Raw genomic sequence first — 19,515 nt, forward strand, 5'->3', positions numbered from 1 at the left:
AGTACTATTAGCTTAGCATTCATGGGCTCTCAGGACTTTTAAACAGTTCCATTGAATCTTTGGGCATCAAGAATCTTCAGAATCCCTTCCTAGGTTTAAACTAACGGTAAAAGCATGGGAGTGGTGTAAGGGTATATATATATATATATATATAGGGTAAAACATCTCAAGAAGGAATAAAAAAATCCTTTCTGTTACCAAAAGGAATAATTGGCAGAGGGTATCAAACGATACTCTTCGGGCCCTTTCCTTTTTGAAAACACTTTAACATTTTGAATATAACATTTATCTTTTTTTATGTTTTAAAAAATACCCACATAATGCTATTTTGCTGCTGAATTACTTGATTTATTTTAACACAGAGTACAAGTTCAGTTGTAAATGTCTGGTTTAGATACAGCTGTTAACAGTATGGGGAATATAAGTTAAGTGTTATTAATATAGATTCTGTGTTGTTATAATTAAATAAACAACCATTTAGTTATATTCAAATTTAGCCACATAAGTAACTTAAATGAAAATGAGAGTGAATTCTTTTTTTAATAAACTTTAACTTGATATTTTTTTAAATGCTAAAATTGTGACTTCCTAAATCATTTCCTCTGTGGTATATGTAATTATAAATGACATAATATACCCAAGCTGGAAAATAAAACAGTAGGTACTTTCTGATCTAAAAGTAGTCAGATTACTTATTCAAATGTAGCTGAAATTGAATGGGGCTCCCAGAGTTTTTATGTAATTATAAATAAATTTGGAGGTGAAATTTCCTTTTGTTTGTTAAAATTAGAATATACCATTTTTAAGATAGGTAAGTGACATGAATCAAATTATATCTTTTTAACAGTTCCTTCAGGTTTAATCATTTGTTTTAATGAAGTAATATAGGTATGTATATTGTATAAAAAGAAATGATTTTTTTTAATGTATTTTACTCAGGATTGGCATTTTTATCATTGTTTTCCTTAATGATTATTAAATAACTACAGTAGAGAAAAACTACTTTTTTTTAGCAATTTAATGTTTATACATAGTAAATTGTGTTTTTATCTTCTACTTTAAAGTTATACATTGAAGCAGCAGATATTGTCGAATCTCTAGACAAACCTGAACGTGAACAATTTCTCCCACGGTAATTCTGAAATTTTTCTTGCTTTTTTCTTAGTTGAGTGTTTGTAAGAGGCAACTAGGTTAAAAGAATATTTTCTTTTTTTCTTTTTTTTTTTTTTTTTATTTTTAAAGATTTTATTTATTTATTTGACAGAGAGAGACACAGGGAGAGAGGGAACACAAGCAGGGGGAGTGGGAGAGGGAGAAGCAGGCCTCCTGCGGAGCAGGGAGCCCGATGTGGGGCTCGATCCTAGGACCCTGAGATCATGACCTGAGCCGAAGGCAGACGCTTAACGACTGAGCCACCCAGGCGCCCCAAGAATATTTTCTTGAATATGCATTTGTTTTAGATGTATTTTCTCATAACTTGTAGACTTCTACAGTCATTTTTTTCTCTACTTAGAGGTTATTTTAAGTGTCAGAATAATGCAGTATCTTTACCACTTTATAAATAATGAATGTAAAATTTTGAAGTGTATGCCATGAAAATAGCATTCAAAATACCATTCTGAATTTAGACGAAAACAATTGCTATCTGCAACTTTTATTTGTATCAGTCATTCTTCATCTTTTTGAATCACAAATCTCTGAGAATGTGATAAAAGCTTATGGATTCATTCTCTCCAAAATTCACATAACCCAAAGTTCTGCCTTTAATTTAGGTGTATTAACAACTCCAAAGCCCATAGACTTCTCTAGGAACCTTTATTAAAAATCCCTACCTGGGACACCTGGGTTGTGTGGTCAGTTAAGTGTCTGACTCTTGGTTTCAGCTCAGGTCATGATCTTAGGGTTGTGAGATCAAGCCCCACGTCAGGTCCACATTCAGTGTGGAGTCTGCTTGAGATTCTCTCTCCCTTCCCTCCTCCCGTTCATTCTCTCTCTCTCTCTCTCCCCCCTTTCAAATAAATAAATAAATCTTTAAAAAAAAAAAAAAATCCCTCCCTCACTTGATCTCAGGATCATGAGATCCAGCCCGGCCTTGGGCTCCACACTGGGTGTGGAGCCTGCTTAAGATTCTCTCTCTCTCTCTCTCTGTTCATCCCCCTCCATTCATGTGTGCGTGCTCTCTCTTTAAAAAAAAAAATTCCTACTTTAGAAAATTGTTTTTTCTAGATAAACTGAGGTCACCTTTACTTAAGTCATTTGGATATAGGATATAAAATCAAATGGAGAAAGAAAAAACTGATTTCTTAATGGGGTTTTTGTCTTTCAAATAAGATAATTTTCTTTTAGATTGGAGGAAACTCAGAGTATTCTATTTAAAGTACAGCATTAAATTGGTATTAACAATAGTGAAACTAATCTTAATAATGTTTTTATGCCTTTCTGGTTTTTGGTATATTTTTTCCTCAGAGGAGATAGATATGATGCCTTACGAGCTTGCATTGGAGACACTTTGTGTCAGAAGCTACAAAAGTTGAATATCTTTTTAGTAAGTATAAATAATGATGAGAATAAATAGTAGTCAAACTGCTATTGTGTATCCTCAAATTCATTTATTAAAGCAAATTTGAGTCTAAGTGAGTACAGTTCCTAACAGAGTAGACATTCAGTAGAAGTTTAAGACAGGCCAAATCCATTCTGCTGCCTGTTTTTGTAAATAAGTTTTATTGGAACACGGCCAAACCCATTCATTTATGTATTGTGTGTGGCTTCTTTCATGTTATAATAGGAGAGGTGAGTAGTTGTGACAGAGACCATATGGCCTACAAAAAAAATATTTACTGACCCTTTACAAAAAATGTTTGCCAACCCCTAGTATAAGAATTAATACACTCAGAATTAAAATATGAGCATGATAAGTTTTGAAAATTAAATGATTTTCTAGAAATACATTAAAAATTAGATTTGGGATGAGCTTTTTTTTCTTTTTTCATTGTTTAAATTTTTTCTTACCATATGAAGGAAGATATAGGTAGAATCTGTCTTTCTTAAATCTTAGTTAGTGCATTGGCAAATCTCTCCCCATTACCATAAAACTCCTTTTCCTGCCATTAATGGTTTTTTTTTATTATTACAATCAGTTGTGAAAATAACTGCTGATTTTGTAGTAATAGTTTTTTAAATAATGTCTTGAATATCAGCAGCTGTTGCTGAGCTATAGAAAGTCTTAGAATAGGTAGCTTCATCAAATGAATTTTGAAAATTATAAACAAGGAATCTTTTTCATCAAAATGTTGTACTGATGTTTTGTGATATTTGTTTCTATCTCATACAAATAATTAGCTCAGTTGTTTGCTTTTGTTGGAATATTAAAATGTCTTCTGTTTAAAGGAATTGTAAATATTATGCTTTTCCTTACTTGATTTATACATTTTTCTTCTTTGACTGAAACAGTTAAAATAGCATAATAAATTAGTTATGTATTCTAAAGTAAAATGAATCACAAATGTTCAAATTATTTTAAAAATTACACATATATTAAAAATTGGCATTTGAATAAAGTTAATATGACATTTCCCTGTAGTAAGTAGTCTTAATTGTATTTAATCTGATATATTTCATTTTTCTCCTCTATAGGTAGGATGTGGAGCCATAGGCTGTGAAATGTTAAAAAATTTTGCTTTACTTGGTGTTGGTACAAGCAAAGATAAAGGAACGGTAAGATAAAAATCCTTGAGAGTTAAAAGTTTGTATTTCTGTTGCTGCTCATTTTTGTACTATATTTGACTGCATAGATCTGAAATACTAATTTTTGAGGAGAGAGAATTATGCTAGAAATTGGAAAATTCTGATTCTGTTCTGACCACTTTTCCAGAAGTTATGTGACCTTGTGGCAAATTACTTTGAATTCTCTGTTCCTCAGTTTCTTTCTCTAATACTATGAAACTGGTATCTCTGCTTCCTAAGTCATAATGTAATTATGAAGATCAAATGGGAAAAGGGTTTGCAAACTATAAAGCACATTAGAATTGTTATTTCTATTAAGATTCCTTATTAATTATTAAATAAATCTTTTAAGATGGGAGAAGCTAACATTAGAAAGTGGTGGAGTTCTCAGATAAAGTTTCAGTTAGTGATTATCAAAATAAAAGGGAGTAATATAAACTTTGGTGTTCAATTTAAATTCTTAAGATGATAAACGTGAGTTAATTGGGAAGCCATGTCATATATTTAAATAGAAAGCTTATTTGTTTTGCCTTTAATATATAAACTAGCTTCCCGGAGTAGTGATTTCATAGATTTATCATGGTGACTAACGATAAGTAATGAAATGACTAAAATTTATATACTAGTTCACATTTTATAGTTATACTAACTTTGTCTTAATATTCTACTTAAAAAGGGTATTCATTACTATTACAGTTATAGACAGATATTCTTACATATATATTTTTCCTGCTTAGCATTTCTTAAGTTGTGTTTCACAAGCCACTATTAGTTCTGGTGATTTTAAAAGGTATTTCTAATTTAAAAAAAAAAGAAAGAAATCTTTGTTACCTAAGTTTGGGAATCACCTGAATATCTTAACTCCTTGGAAATTCATAATGCATATCAGCATATAAAGGTACTTTGGTAAATAATCCTGATTTCAGGTGACAAAACACAGTAAGTTAATGTGCACAGATCTCTATCCTGCAAATACACAGATTTGCCATGTAAATTATTCTTTTTTATAGTGTTTACAAATGTAGCCAAACTAACTGGGAAAAAGGAAAGGGAGATCCCCAGGTTCCAGGAACCAAGAGAGAAATTAATTCCTGGGCTAAAAGCTGTAGTTATTCACAAGTATTTCTTGAGTATATGTCCAAAACATTAAATAGAAAAGGAAGTAACTCATGAGAAACTTTTAACTAAGAGCATGTACCACACTGGTGTATGGAATCCAGAATTATATCTTACAAAAAACTTCAAGCACAGAGATGAATATAACGAATAAGACCATTGAAATTTCCAAAGCTCTGACAAAAACAAATATGAAATTGCATCATGGTGAATCTTAAACACCAAGAGTACATAGAATTATGCAGAGAAATTAACATCTGTTCAAGACAATTCACAATAAAAAATGACAATCCACTAGAAAAAAAGTACCACCTAGAAGAAAAATCAGCCAATGAAAATAGAAAAATTAGCTAAGAACTATAGATAACAGGAGTGCTACAAATAATGGAGCAAACAAACTTTAAAATAGAGTTTAAAATGACCAAAGGTAAAAAAAAAAAAAAAAGGGCGGGGGGGCGGATAGAAACATGAGAGGGGGAAGGCACTAAAATTTTTACAGAAAACCAAATAAGACTTTTTGTATAGTCAGTGAACTTAAAGTTCACATATAACTGAAGTGAGAATTGATGAATAGAAGTTAAAAACGCAGAAAGATATCTTTCTTTAAAGAAAGAGGATGCATTTGCATGGTCCAACATAAGTGTAGTAGAATTTTCAGAGAGAGTAAAGATAATGAAAAACAATATATTCCAAGATAATGACAAAAGTTTCCAGAGTTAGAGACCAGTGTGTTGAAATTGAAAAGGTAAACTAGTCAGCAAATCAAAGGCAAAGATAAAAAGAGAGATTACCTAATAGATTTCTCATCAGCAATAAATGCACACCTGAAGACAGAGAAGCATATCTTCATAGTGCTTTGGAAAATTATTGTCAATCTAGATTTCTGTATCCAACTACATTATCTTTCAAGAGAAATAAAGATAACAGGTGAAATGACGAAAGATGATCATTTATTGGTTCTCATTGAAAGAACTTAATAAATAACATGAGCAGTGCATGAAGCAAGGGTAAGTAGAGGCATTTGTCAGCATTCGTAGATTTAAATAAGTATTGGGTTTTTTTTTAAGCTTTAATTAAAATATTGACTTTGGGGATGGGATGATTAAAAATAAGTATAATGTTCATTGATACGAAAGGAGAAGGGAGAGTTCAGATATCCTCTAATTATTCAAGAGGAAGATGGAGATTGTCATTAGAGCTTAAGTCACATGTGCATGTGAAAATTTTGAGTATAACCACATAAAAATAGATGTTTAACTTCCAGACCAATTCAGTAAGGATTGAGGGGGATTGGAATCAAGAAAACTTAAGACCGCCCCCCCAAAAAAAGGGAGTGAATAAAAAGTGGGGTGGGGGAGGTAGGAAAAAAAAGCCTTATATCAGTAATCACAATAATTATATATTGATTAAATTTTTGTTAAGAGACATTTTCTGTTTGGTGCTTTTTTTTTCCTATTTAAAAGAGACACACTCTAACACATAATTATATAGAAATGTTGAAAACAAACCCCCCAAAAAACAGATACAATCAGGTAATACCAGCTAAAAGAAAGTGAATGTGTTTGTGAACCATCAGTCACTATCTAACAACTCAAACACACTGGAGAAATACTGCTCCTAGTCAGATCTTGTACAAATACTAACGTAAGTGACAAATGCATTATGAATACATTTCAGATTATCTTGGATCTGTTTATTTTCATCTTGCATCCCTTAGAATGTCTGCAGACTTTTTCTTAAAGGACCAGATTGCAGCTATTCTAGGCTTGTGAACCAAGGATCTCTGTCACAACAAGTCAGCTCTGCCATTACAGCATGAAAACAACCATAGACAGTGCTTAAAACAAATGGCATGACTGTGTTCCAACAAAGTTTATTTACAAAAACAGGCAGGTTACCTACACTGTAGTTTGTAGACCTCTGCTTTAGCAAGAGTTCCTTTCAAATTGAAACATGCAGACATTCTTTCCAAATTTGTTGCAATTGAAAATAAGTATGTTTAGAAAGAAGCGCTACCGCATCTGTGGCTAATCCATCACATGTTTCTAAAATGTGGTGATGTTTTTAGCCTCTTATTTTGTTACGAATAATTAGAAAAAAGTTTTGAGCACGAATTGTCATCAGTTTCAGCAGTTTTGTTTAACATGTTCCTATGCTAAATATTAATTATAGTAAAACATAGTATAAAAATATTAGTATTGGTAACCACTAGAATATTTGTATTTTTATAACTTCTACCAGCTAAAATAATTTAGAGTAACTTCTGGGAATTGTTTTAGTCTTTCTGAGAGAAGCAAAGTAGATTTAAATTTTTCTCTTACGTAATTTCAGCTTTTTTCTATTCTTGACATTAGGTTACAGTTACAGATCCTGACTTGATAGAAAAATCCAACTTGAATAGACAGTTCCTATTTCGGCCTCACCACATACAGGTTTGTTGCTACTCTGTTTCAAATTTAAGTTATCTATTGTGTTATACAAAAAAGAGAGTTTCCTTTTTATAAATAGAAAATAGTGCTTGAACAAGCATAATTTGTTTTTATATTACTAGACTCTCAAATTATCAAACATTGAGAATAACATTTGGGACAAATACACAATGTTTTTTAATGTAAAAATTGGTCTTTGCATTGATTTTGGATATAAAATCTAAGCTGTGAATCATGGGAAGTATTTTTTTCATTTTATAATCAGGGTGTATCTACATATTTAATCTCAGAAACTAAGGATACAGAGACAGATTTCCTAATTTTAGGTTTTAATAGATCACACATTTGGCACTGTCTTTCGGAGTTTTTATTACAAAATAGGTAAAGTTTAGCACTTAGAATTTTTTGCTCTTTGATCTTACTTGACTATTTAACATCCTCTTTATTGTAAAATAATGCTAGTTTTCAGTCTTTTTTATAGAGTTCAAAATATTTAAGAAAAGAAGCATTTTAGTCAGTGAAACATATTTGCTTTTTCTTTAAAAATGTTTTTGCAGTTTATTGTTCAACAACCCATTGATAATCTTGGCCAAAGTAAGGAATGTCATTAACAGGAAAGTAACTACTAGAGCATGTGGCATAATTGCCTCACCTATCCAAATACAAAACAAATAACAGCGTCTGTCAGGAACCAAAATGTATGTCACACAATTCATTCACTCTGTGCATTTTACTTATAGAAGAACTTTTAAGGCCTATTTATTTTTATTTTACTGAGTTCTGACAAAGTTTACAATTTATGTACTTAACAGCACTGAGAAGTAAAAACGTGTCAAGGGGACTCTTATAAAACTGAAACATATATAATAATTTTTTAAATATTTCCATCAAGAAATTAGTAATATATTTATAAGATTTCAGTACCAAAGTGTTAACTTCCCATACCTGTGAGAGCTCATTTTCTGCAGAGTTAGGATTGCTAATATTTTACTGAATGTGTTATTTTTTTCTAGGCACTTACCAAGTTCAAACCTTAATACTAGGAAAAATGCACTTTTAATAACTGATATTTTAAGAACTCTAAAGCACATGCCTAAAATAGAGGTTGTTTAGATTTCCATTAATAATGTGTTAATTATTCAGACGAATGTAGATTATTAAATGTAATGTGACTACAGTGAATATAATTTCCACAAACTAAAAATGAAAGCTGGTCTCATTACTTTACTCTCCTATAAAAAAATGTGTAAGTTCAATTATGGTCTAGCTTTTCTGTTTAACATTTATTTCTTCTGTTTTTATTTGTTATTTGTTTAGAAACCTAAAAGCTATACTGCTGCCGATGCAACCCTCAAAATAAATCCTCAATTAAAGATAGATGCACACTTGAATAAAGTATGTCCAGCTACTGAGGCTATTTACAATGATGAGTTCTATACTAAACAAGATATAATTATTACAGCATTAGATAATGTGGAAGCCAGGAGATATGTAGACAGGTATGTTCTTAAAATTCAGGTTCATAAAAATTTATTTTGTTTTCACTTTTTTCCACACCTATTTATTGAAAAGTTACCCAATTTTCTGATCATTCTTTGTGTTTCTATTGTGGTTCTCAAGCCCACATACTTTTTATGATTTCCCATTATACCTAGGATAAAATTCAAAATCTTTACATGGCCTAAATGTTTTTCATAGAGTGTCTGCCATCTGTCTACCACCCTAGCTTAAAATTTACCTATCTTTGCTGGCTCCCCTCATTCCAGCTACACCTTCCTTCTTTCAGTTCTTGTAAGGTATCCAACACTTTTTCACCTCAGAGACTTGTACATACTCTCCTTCAGACTCAGAAAATTATGCTTATCTTGTTCTAAAAATTCTGACCCAAATCTACCTGGTTTAGTTTTGGGGTTTTTTTTCTTCCAACCTTTCATTTTCATCCTAAGTATCTTTATTCAAACAGAATTTCTTTAACCACTAAATTCTATAGATCCTCCTACGGTAGCCTTTCACAGCATTCTGTTTTTTTCTTTATAGTGCTTATTTTTACTGATACACGTATTTAATTAATACTTGTTTCCTCACTAAATCATTTATTCAGGGACCATTTATTTTCCCATCACTGTATCCTCAGTGCCCAACATATGTCATTCAGGAAATAGTTGTTAAATAAGTAGATGAATGAGTGACTGTAATGTGTATATCTTATATAATTTTTCTTACATCTTTATATGACTTTTTAATGTTAGAGTTCTAGAGCAGATTTATTAACAGAAAAATTTGCCAGTGGAGAGTGTAGTTGAAAGTTTGTTATCTTGGGCAGAGGAAGGGAGAATAAAAACTTTAAGAAATTAAAGTGTGTAGAATATAGGTATTATAAGTATTAAGAAAGAAGGTTAATATTGGTTGAGATAAAGAGAATATTGAGAAGATACAGGAGGACAGAACTTATAGTCAGAAAATAACCGAAGAGGGGGCGCCTGGGTGGCTCAGTTGTTAAGCGTCTGCCTTTGGCTCTGGTCATGATCCCAGGGTCCTGGGATCGAGCCCCACATCAGGCTCCCTGCTCCACGGGAAGCCTGCTTCTCCCTCTCCCACTCCCCCTGCTTGTGTTCCCTCTCTCACTGTGTCTCTCTCTGTCAAATAAATAAAACCTTTAAAAAAAAGAAGAAAGAAAATAACCAAAGAAGAAATAGAAAGCAAGGCAAGAAAGGGCAGTACATTAGTTTAAGAGTTAACCTAGAGTAAAAGAAAGTTGAAGCCCAAAATCTAGTAGTAGTAGTAGAAGAAGAAGAAACGGACAGAAATTACTAGGTTGAGCAACAAAATTTGTGGGAGAAGGGGGACAGAAATGATAAATGTGTTATTTGGTGGTAGTGTATCTGTTTCCTGATGTTACATTCAAAAAGTGATCAGTGTGTGAAATGATTAACAGAAGGTGGTAAGATGTCCTCTGCTTACATTGTTATTGCTCACTTAACTTTTCATTACCTGTTATCTTTTCAAATAGCCGTTGCTTAGCAAATCTACGACCCCTCTTAGATTCTGGAACAATGGGCACTAAGGGACACACTGAAGTTATCGTACCTCATTTAACTGAATCCTATAATAGTCATGTAAGTGAACTGACATTTTGAAATAAATGCCTCTCTTCTTTATATCTCATAATGTTTATATCTCATTTTTTTCTCATTAGTCAGCAAATTTGATTTAGCTTTCCTAATCTGTTAATTGATCTGTCAGTAATTTCCAACATATGTGCATATGCATTATTTAAAGAGAGTTGAACTTATTTTTTTAAATCATCAAAATTTTATTTCTCCCTTTTTTGCATTCTTATTCTTGTGTTTACTGTTATTTCTCAGTGGTGCTTAATTGGTTTTCTAACAATGTTTGAACTGACCACCCAAAATCTTACTGATGACTCAGCTGATACATGGGAGGAACCAAGCCCTCTTTCTCTATATATAAGGCATATAGATGTAATTTTTTTTTAAACTCTACAAGTGATTTTGATACACTGCCAAAGTTGAAAAACACTGGCCTAGGAAATAATTGTAGGGTTTAGGATTTTAAAAAAGACCAACTCAAGTTGTAAAATGGAAAGAGGAATGTTTTTACAAGTGTAAATATCACTTTATTTAATAGTTAATTTGCTTTAGTAAAATTTTTAAAGACATAAAATTTGTTTTCCCATTCTCATGAAATCAGAAGTTTATATAAGTTTAATTTGAAGGAAATTAGAGAAAATCATGATATGCTGAGGTCATATTGGAAGATTTTCAAAATAGAGAATGCTTGATTTTCTACCACATTTTTCCCAAGCCTTTTCCTATATTCTCTGACTTTATACTCAGAAAAAATAGAATTCTCTTCCGGCTTCCCTCTTTGGTTTATAAAATATTTTATGGTATTTCATAGGAACAAACTGAAATATAAATCTCTAAGTAAAAAGAGATAAAGTGAGTCATTTTAGATTGGTTAAACCAATAAGGCTAAGCCAAATGTACCCTATAATAGAAAATGGGTCTTTTTAATAGTATTTTTTTTACATGAGACAACATAGACATTTGCTGTTTCTTTTTTGAAAGTTCTTTTTATTTTTTTAATTTTGTATTTTATTTTTTTAATTTTGTTTTTTTAAGTTTTTACTTAAATTTCAGTTAGTTAACGTACAGTGTAATATTAGTTTCAGGTGTACAATATAGTGTTCAGCACTTCCATTCAACACCCTGTGCCCATCCAAGTGCACTGCTTCGTCCCCATCACATATTTAGCCCATCCTCCCAACCCCATCCCCTCTGGTGACCATCAGTTTGTTTTCTGTAGTTAAGAGTCTGTTTCTTGGGGCGCCTGGGTGGCTCAGATGGTTAAGCGTCTGCCTTCGGCTCAGGTCATGATCCCAGAGTCCTGGGATCGAGTCCCACATCGGGCTCCCGGCTCAGCGGGGAGCCTGCTTCTCCCTCTGACCCTCTCCCCTCTCATGCTGTTTCTCTCTCGCTCGCTCTCTAAAAAATAAATAAAATCTTTAAAAAAAAAAAAAAAAGAGTCTGTTTCTTGGTTTGCCTGTCTTTTTTTTTCCCCTTTGTTTCATTTCTTAAATTCCACATATGAGTGAAATCATATGGTATTTGTCTTTCTCTGACTTACTTCACTTAGCATAATACTGTCTAGCTCCATCCATGTCGTTGCAATGGCAAGATTTCATTCTTTTTTTATTTGTTGTTTATTTAATACATATTTTCTGTACAAAACTATACCAAGCATCAAGGATATATGATCTCTGCTCCTAAATTTTTTTCTCCATGGAGAAAGAAACTCCTGGTATGCTGAGCACTGTTTTGGGGATTCATGAATTACTTTTCAAAGTAGGGAATGTAAAAGTTTTCAATGTCACCTTGATTCTTGGAGAAAAAAATTATATATTGGAGCCTGCTGTAAGTACCACATGGTACCAAATAAGTAAACAGATAATAAGTTATATAAAATTCATGTTTTTTTGTGACACTGCTGTTAATAAATAGGTTAAGTGTCAAAAGAATCCATTTTTCCTCTTATTTGCCTAGGAGAAGATATAAAAATGTTGGGTTCATTTTATTATTTCATTTTATTTTTTAATGGTCTTAAAACACTCAATCGGTGAAAAATTGCCATTGCTTTTCTTAACTATCTGTTGTCATGTTTTATAAATTAGCGGGATCCCCCAGAAGAGGAAATACCATTTTGTACTCTAAAATCCTTTCCAGCTGCTATTGAACATACTATACAGTGGGCAAGAGATAAGGTAATAAAGATCTTTATTTCAAGAAATTTTTATTTGAAGTAGAAAAGATACCAATTTTTAAAAAGACTTCTATTTGTAACTTTTTTTTCCTTTCTTTATAGTTTGAAAGTTCCTTTTCCCATAAGCCTTCATTATTTAACAAATTTTGGCAAACTTATCCATCTGCAGAAGAAGTCTTACAGGTAAAAATCAGTACATTTTAATATAATCTCAACACTGTCTCAGTGTAATATTATTTGCAAATTGCCTATAAATAGTTTATTTTACCTCTTTAAAGAAAGATTATAGCATCATTATGGTACATAGTAAGTGCATGAGGAATCTTGAAATTAGCAAGTCACAAATGACCCCTTTTTTAGTTTGTATGAACTATGTAGAATTGCCAATATTTGACCATGTTTGACCCACAGAACAGAAATTCATATGGTTCAACCTAAGAAAGATGTCATAATAATAAAATAATAAATAGCTTATTAATCAAACTCTTCAGAAAAAAACTGAGATGAGTTCTAGTGAAAATTTCATGAGTGGACAGTAATCTCTGAGACTTAATACTCTTATAATGAGGACAACTTTAAAGATGTTTTCTTACTTTTCTTTATTCCAATACTAAACAGGCCAGCTTTTTAGTGTAAAATGTTATTCATAAGCACTTCTTATATTAAGTACATCTGTAGTACTAACAACTTACAGCCAGCAAGACATGAGGATAGCTTGTCAGATAAGAAACTACAGTTGAAATTTCATGTGCTGTCTTTTCCCATTCTCCCTCCCAAAAAAAAGGAAAGAAAGAGGGAGAAGAAAAAGGCAGGCACAAGGAGCTCATGGTGTAAAAATTAAAATCATAGGTCACGTGAGCTGGCACTTCAAACTTTGGCTAATACTTCCCCGGGAATGATGTGGGTGGGTAGGTGGGTGTTGTGTGTTTAATTGGAAATGTATTTATTTTGATGGTTTGTTTTTTTCTCTCATGCTAGAAGATACAAACTGGGCACAGTTTAGAAGGCTGTTTTCAAGTTATTAAGTTACTTAGCAGAAGACCTAGAAGTTGGTCCCAGTGTGTAGAATTAGCAAGATTAAAATTTGAAAAATATTTTAACCATAAGGTAAGTATGCATTATAAAACATTAAGAAGAGATATGACCTTGGCACATTGAATTGCTACCAAATTAATTTCACTAGCCAAACATCTACTCTTTCGTTTGGGAATCTTTCCAGAAATAAGTAGTAAGTTAAGTGAAAACAAGTGCAGGGCACACAACTGATTTCTCTTTGAATGTTAAAAGAATTCACTTAAACTCCACCCATTGGTTTGTCAGTCATACATTTACTTGATCCTTATCTCTCTGTGCAAAATTGGGTTTCAGATAGGTGTTCCTTCTGGAGAATAAGGAATACATTTCATCAGTAGTCTAAAAGAAATTTGTTGTTCAGAATAAAGGAAGAAACTGAGAAAATAGAGATGTTCAGTAAGAAAGTTGAATTTTGCCTTGCCCACCAATATCCAAAATCACATTTTATGTCTGTTTTCTGTTTCCTCATTTGTAAAATGGGGTTAATAAATTGGTGCGTAATTCATAGGGTAGTGTGAGGATCAAATAAGTGAATACATGCAAAGCATTTTGAGCAGAACCTAGCCCATAAGTGCTCACTAAATATTAGCTGTTATTCTTATCTCCCATTACTCACAGTTGCTAGAATGTGTCCTGCACTCTCTCTTGAGTCTCTCCCTCTCTTTAGGCTCTCACCTATCAGACTATAAAGTAAGTTCATCTTTTTTAAAAAGTCTTTTGATTACACTTATCCTTGCTTTTTATTTCCTTCTTGGCTCGGCTGCTTACGTAAGTGGTCTTATGCTTACTGTTGCCACTTCCTCATCCAGTAAATGTGTCTTCTTTCCCCACTCCTATTCAAATTATTTTTACCATAATTATCAATGACCCCTTGTTTCAAAATCTAAAGAACTCTTTTTAGTACTTACCTTTTGTACTTTTTTTTTCTAAGCTCTTTTGCTATGGAAAAATTCAACCAGGGAAAGTGGAAAAAATAGTGTAATGAACCCCCATGTAATTTTCACAAATCTGACACCCAGGTTTAACATTTATCAACTTGTAGATAATCTTGTTTCATCTATATAACCTTCCCAGTATACCCTCCCCAGATGGTATTGAAGTGAATCTCAAACATCATCTCAAAATACAAAATATTGTATATTTTTACTGGTTTCGTTTTTGTTGTAAATTAGCTCTTTGAAAGGAGCAGAATTGTACGTAAAATATGCCACTGTTGTGTAAAAAGTGATAAAATAATGTATATTCATGTTTGCTGTAGATGCAAAAAAAAGAAAAAACTAAGTGTTGATAAAAAATAACAAGGGGGGGAAAAGCAAGATGTCAGAGGAGCAGGAGACCTGGATTTCGTCTGGTCCCAGGAATTCAGCTGGATAGGAATCAAACCATTCTAAACACCTACGAACTCAACAGGAGATTAAAGAAAAGAATAGCAACAACTCTCTGAACAGAAAAGCGACCACTTTCTGGAATGTAGGACGTGTGGAGAAGTGAATCCGAGGCGATATTCAGGAGGATAGGCGGTGGGGGAGGGGGCCTCTGTCGGCCGCTACTGGCAAGCAATAGAGCCACAGAGCACAAAATCAGAACTTTTAGAAGTCTTCTCCACTGAGGGATGGAACTCTCACTGGGACAGTGTGGTCTCAGGACCCTCGGGGTCACAGAAAGACCGGGGGTGCCTGAGTGCGGCAGAGCTCTCAGGTATCGGAGCGGGGAAGCCAGCTGCAGAGACAGAGCTGAGGAGCGGGCTCTCAGCTCAGGGTTGCCATAAACTGTGATCCATGGCACAGTCAGGCCCCTGCTCCTCCAGCAGGGACCCAACAAGCGGCAGATCCGGGAAGACTCCCCTTCCTCCCCGAGGAGGAGTGGCACAGGAGCTCACCGCAGGGATCTGCTGGGTTTGGAGACTCCACACGGGGTCGGGTGCCAGAGATAGAAACACTCGGTCACAGGCCGGGTGAGCACGGAGTGCTGCCGGAGTCCGGGGAGATGGGAGTGATTGCTTTTCTCTGGGGGCTCACTGAGGAGTGGGGCCCGAGTTCTCAGCAACCCCGGGGCGGAGATTGGGAGGCCGCAGTTTTCACTGTCCTCCTCCAAAGCTGTACAGAAAGTTTGCAGGGAACAAAAGCTCCCGAGAGCAAACCCGAGCAGATTACTTAGCCCGGACCGGCAAGGGGGGCAGCAATTCCACCTCCGGCAAAGACATTTGGGAACCACGGCAACAGGCCCCTTCCCCAGAAGATCAGCAAGAACCGCCAGCCAAGACCAAGTTTACCAATCAATGAGAATGGCAGAACTCCAGTGCTAGGTGAATACTGCACATAGAATTCATGGCTTTTTTCCCATGTTCTTTAGTCTTTCAAAGTTTTTTTTTTTTTTTTAACTTTCTTTCTCTTTTTTTTTGAATTTTTCTTTTTCTCTTTTTCAGCCAACATCTTATCAATCCCGTTTTTAAAAAATCTTTTTTATTTTTAATTTTTAGAGTCATATTCTATCCCTTCATATTAGTTAACCTTATTTTTGGCATATATATATAAATTCTCTCTTTAAAATTTTGGGAAGCACTTTCTTCTAACAGACCAAAATACGCCCAAAATCTAGTGTGTGGCAATGATCTATGCACCAGCCTGATAATATTTGATCATATTTTGTTTTGTTTTGTTTTTGTTTGTTTTTATCTTTTTCTTTTTTTCCCTTTTTTCTTTCTTTTCCTCTGGTTTCAGGTCTTTTCTGATTTGTTTAGTATATATTTTGTGGGGACGTTGTTACCCTGTTAGCATTTTGTTCTCATTCATCTATTCTCCTCTGGACAAAATGACAAGACGGAAAAAATCACCTCAACAAAAAGAACAAGAGGCAGTACCGACTGTCAGGAACCTAATCAATACAGACATTACTAAGATGTTGGAACTAGAGTTTAGATTGATGATTTTAAAGATAGTAGCTGGGCTTGAAAAAAGCATGGAAGATATTAGAGAAACCCTTTCTGGAGAAATAAAAGAACTGAAGTCTAACCAAGTCGAAATCAAAAAGGCTATTAATGAGGTGCAATCAAAAATAGGCGCTCTAACTATTAGGATAAATGAGGCAGAAGAGAGAATTGGTGATATAGAAGACCAGATGGTAAATAAAGAAGTTGAGAAAAAGATAACTACTGGATCACGAGGCCAGAATTCGAGAGATAAGTGATACCATAAGAAAAAAAACATTAGAATAATTGTGAACCCAGAAGAAGAAGAAGGAGGGAGAGGGGCATAAGGTATATTGGAGCAAATTATAGCACAGAACTTCCCTAATTTGGGGAAGGAAACGCATCAAAGTCCAGGAGGTACAGAGAACCCCTCTCAAAATCAATAAAAATAGGTCAACACCCCAACATCTAATAGTAAAACTCACAAGTCTCAGAGACAAAGAGAAAATCCTGAAAGCAGCTCGGGAGAAGAGATCTGTAACCTACAATGGTAAAAACATTAGATTGGCAACAGACCTATCCACAGAGACCTGGCAGGCCAGAAAGGACTAGCATGATATATTCAGAGCACTAAATGAAAAAATATGGAGCCAAGAATACTATATCCTGCTAGGCTGTCATTGAAAATAGAAGGAGAGATAGAAGCTTCCAGGACAAACAAAAATTAAAGGAATGTGCAAACACAAAACCAGCCTTACAAGAAATATTGAAAGGGGTCCTCTAAGCAAAGAGAGAGCCTAAAAGTAACATAGACCAGAAAGGAACCCAGACTATATACAGTAACAGTCACCTTACAGGCAATACAGTAGCACTAAATTTGTATCTTTCAATAGTTACCCTGAATGTAAATGGGCTAAATGCCCCAATCAAAAGACACAGGCTATCAGATTGGATAAAAAACAAGACCCATCGATATGCTGTCTGCAAGAGACTCATTTTAGACCCAAAGACACCCCCAGACTGAAAGTGAGGGGGTGGAAAACCATTTACCATGCTAATGGACACCAAAAGAAAGCTGGGGTGGCAATCCTTATATCAGACAAATTAGATTTTAAACCAAAGACTGTAATAAGAGATGAGGAAGGACACTATATCCTACTTAAAGGGTCTATCCAACAAAAGATCTAACAATTGTAAATATCTATGCCCCTAACATGGGAGCAGCCAATTATATAAGCCAACTAATAACAAAAGCAAAAAACACATTGACAACAATACAATAATAGTGGGGGACTTTATCACCCCTCTCACTGAAATGGTCAGATCATCTAAGCAAAAGATCAACAAGGAAATAAAGATTTTAAATGACACACTGGACCAAATGGACTTCACAGATATATTCAGAAAATTCCATCCCAAAGCAACAGAATACAGAGTCTTCTCTTCTCTAGTGCCCATGGAACATTCTCCAGAATAGATCACATCCTAGGTCACAAATCAGGTCTCAACCAGTACCCAAAGATTGGGATCATTCCCTGCATATTTTCAGACCACAGTGCTTTGACTCTAGAACTCAGTCACAAGAGGAAAGTCGGAAAGAACTCAAATACATGGAGGCTAAAGAGCATCCTACTAAAGAATGAATGGGTCAACCAGGAAATTAAAGAAGAATTAAAAAAATTTATGGAAACAAATGAAAATGAAAACAACTGTTCAAAATCTTGGGATACAGCAAAGGCGGTCCTGAGAGGAAAGTATATAGCAATACAAGCCTTTCTGAAGAAACAAGAAAGGTCTCAAATACACAAGCTAACCCTACACCTAAAGGAGCTGGAGAAAGAACAGCAAATAAAGCCTAAACCCAGCAGGAGAAGAGAAATAATAAAGATCAGAGCAGAAATCAATGAAATAGAAACCAAAAGAACAGTAGAACAGATCAATGAAACTAGGAGCTGGTTCTTTGAAAGAATTAACAAGATTGATTAATCCCTGGCCAGACTTATCAAAAAGAAAAGAGAAATGACCCAAATAAATAAAATCATAAATGAAAGAGGAGAGATCACAACCAACACCAAAGAAATACAAACAATTTTAAGAACATATGATGAACAACTATATGCCAGCAAATTAGATAATCTGGAAGAAATGGCTGCATTCCTAGAGCTGTATCAACTACCAAAACTGAACCAGGAAGAAATAGAAAACCGGAACAGACCTATAACCACTAAGGAAATTGAAGCAGTCATCAAAAATCTCCCAACAAACAAAAGCCCAGGGCCAGATGGCTTCCAGCAGAATTCTACCAAACATTTAAAGAAGAATTAATACCTATTCTTCTGAAACTGTTCCAAAAAATAGAAATGCAAGGAAAACTTCCAAACTCGTTTTATGAGGCCACCATTACCTTGATCCCCAAACCAGACAAAGACCCCTTCAAAAAGGAGAATTACAGACCAATATCCTTGATGAACACGGATGCAAAAATTCTCACCAAAATACTAGCCAGTAGGATCCAACAGTACATTAAAAGGATTATTCACCACGACTCAGTGGGATTTATCCCTGGGCTGCAAGTTTGGTTCAACATCCGTAAACCAATCAATGTGATACAATACATTAATAAAAGAAAGAGGGGTGCCTGGGTGGCTCAGTCGTTAAGCGTCTGCCTTCAGCTCGGGTCATGATCCCAGGGTCCTGGGATCGAGCCCCGCATCGGGCTCTCTGCTCGGCGGGAAGCCTGCTTCTCCCTCTCCCACTCTCCCTGCTTGTGTTCCCTCTCTTGCTGTGTCTCTCTCTGTCAAATAAATAAATAAAATCTTTAAAAAAAAAAAAAAAAAAAAAGAAAGAACAAGAACCATATGATCCTCTCAATAGATGCAGAAAAAGCATTTGACAAAGTACAGCATCCTTTCTTGATCAAAACTCTTCAGAGCATAGTGATAGAGGGCACATACCTCAATATCTTAAAAGCCATCTATGAAA

At 34.3% G+C, this 19,515-nt stretch overlaps 1 protein-coding gene across 1 annotated transcript in view; it reads left to right on the forward strand.

The window, feature by feature from the left end:
* The window catches only part of UBA6 (ubiquitin like modifier activating enzyme 6), an 84,635-nt gene that overhangs the window by 48,566 nt on the left and 16,554 nt on the right, over nucleotides 1–19,515 (forward strand). Inside the window, exons 15-23 of the mRNA XM_021702236.1 lie at nucleotides 1,065–1,132; nucleotides 2,467–2,545; nucleotides 3,634–3,714; nucleotides 7,194–7,271; nucleotides 8,586–8,767; nucleotides 10,279–10,384; nucleotides 12,463–12,552; nucleotides 12,654–12,734; nucleotides 13,530–13,658. Of these exons, the coding sequence (XP_021557911.1) occupies nucleotides 1,065–1,132; nucleotides 2,467–2,545; nucleotides 3,634–3,714; nucleotides 7,194–7,271; nucleotides 8,586–8,767; nucleotides 10,279–10,384; nucleotides 12,463–12,552; nucleotides 12,654–12,734; nucleotides 13,530–13,658 (894 nt within the window). The remainder of the gene's footprint in view (nucleotides 1–1,064; nucleotides 1,133–2,466; nucleotides 2,546–3,633; nucleotides 3,715–7,193; nucleotides 7,272–8,585; nucleotides 8,768–10,278; nucleotides 10,385–12,462; nucleotides 12,553–12,653; nucleotides 12,735–13,529; nucleotides 13,659–19,515) is intronic.

This window comes from Neomonachus schauinslandi, chromosome 2 (genome assembly GCF_002201575.2).
Source record: "Neomonachus schauinslandi chromosome 2, ASM220157v2, whole genome shotgun sequence".
In the NCBI taxonomy this organism is placed as follows: domain Eukaryota; kingdom Metazoa; phylum Chordata; class Mammalia; order Carnivora; family Phocidae; genus Neomonachus; species Neomonachus schauinslandi.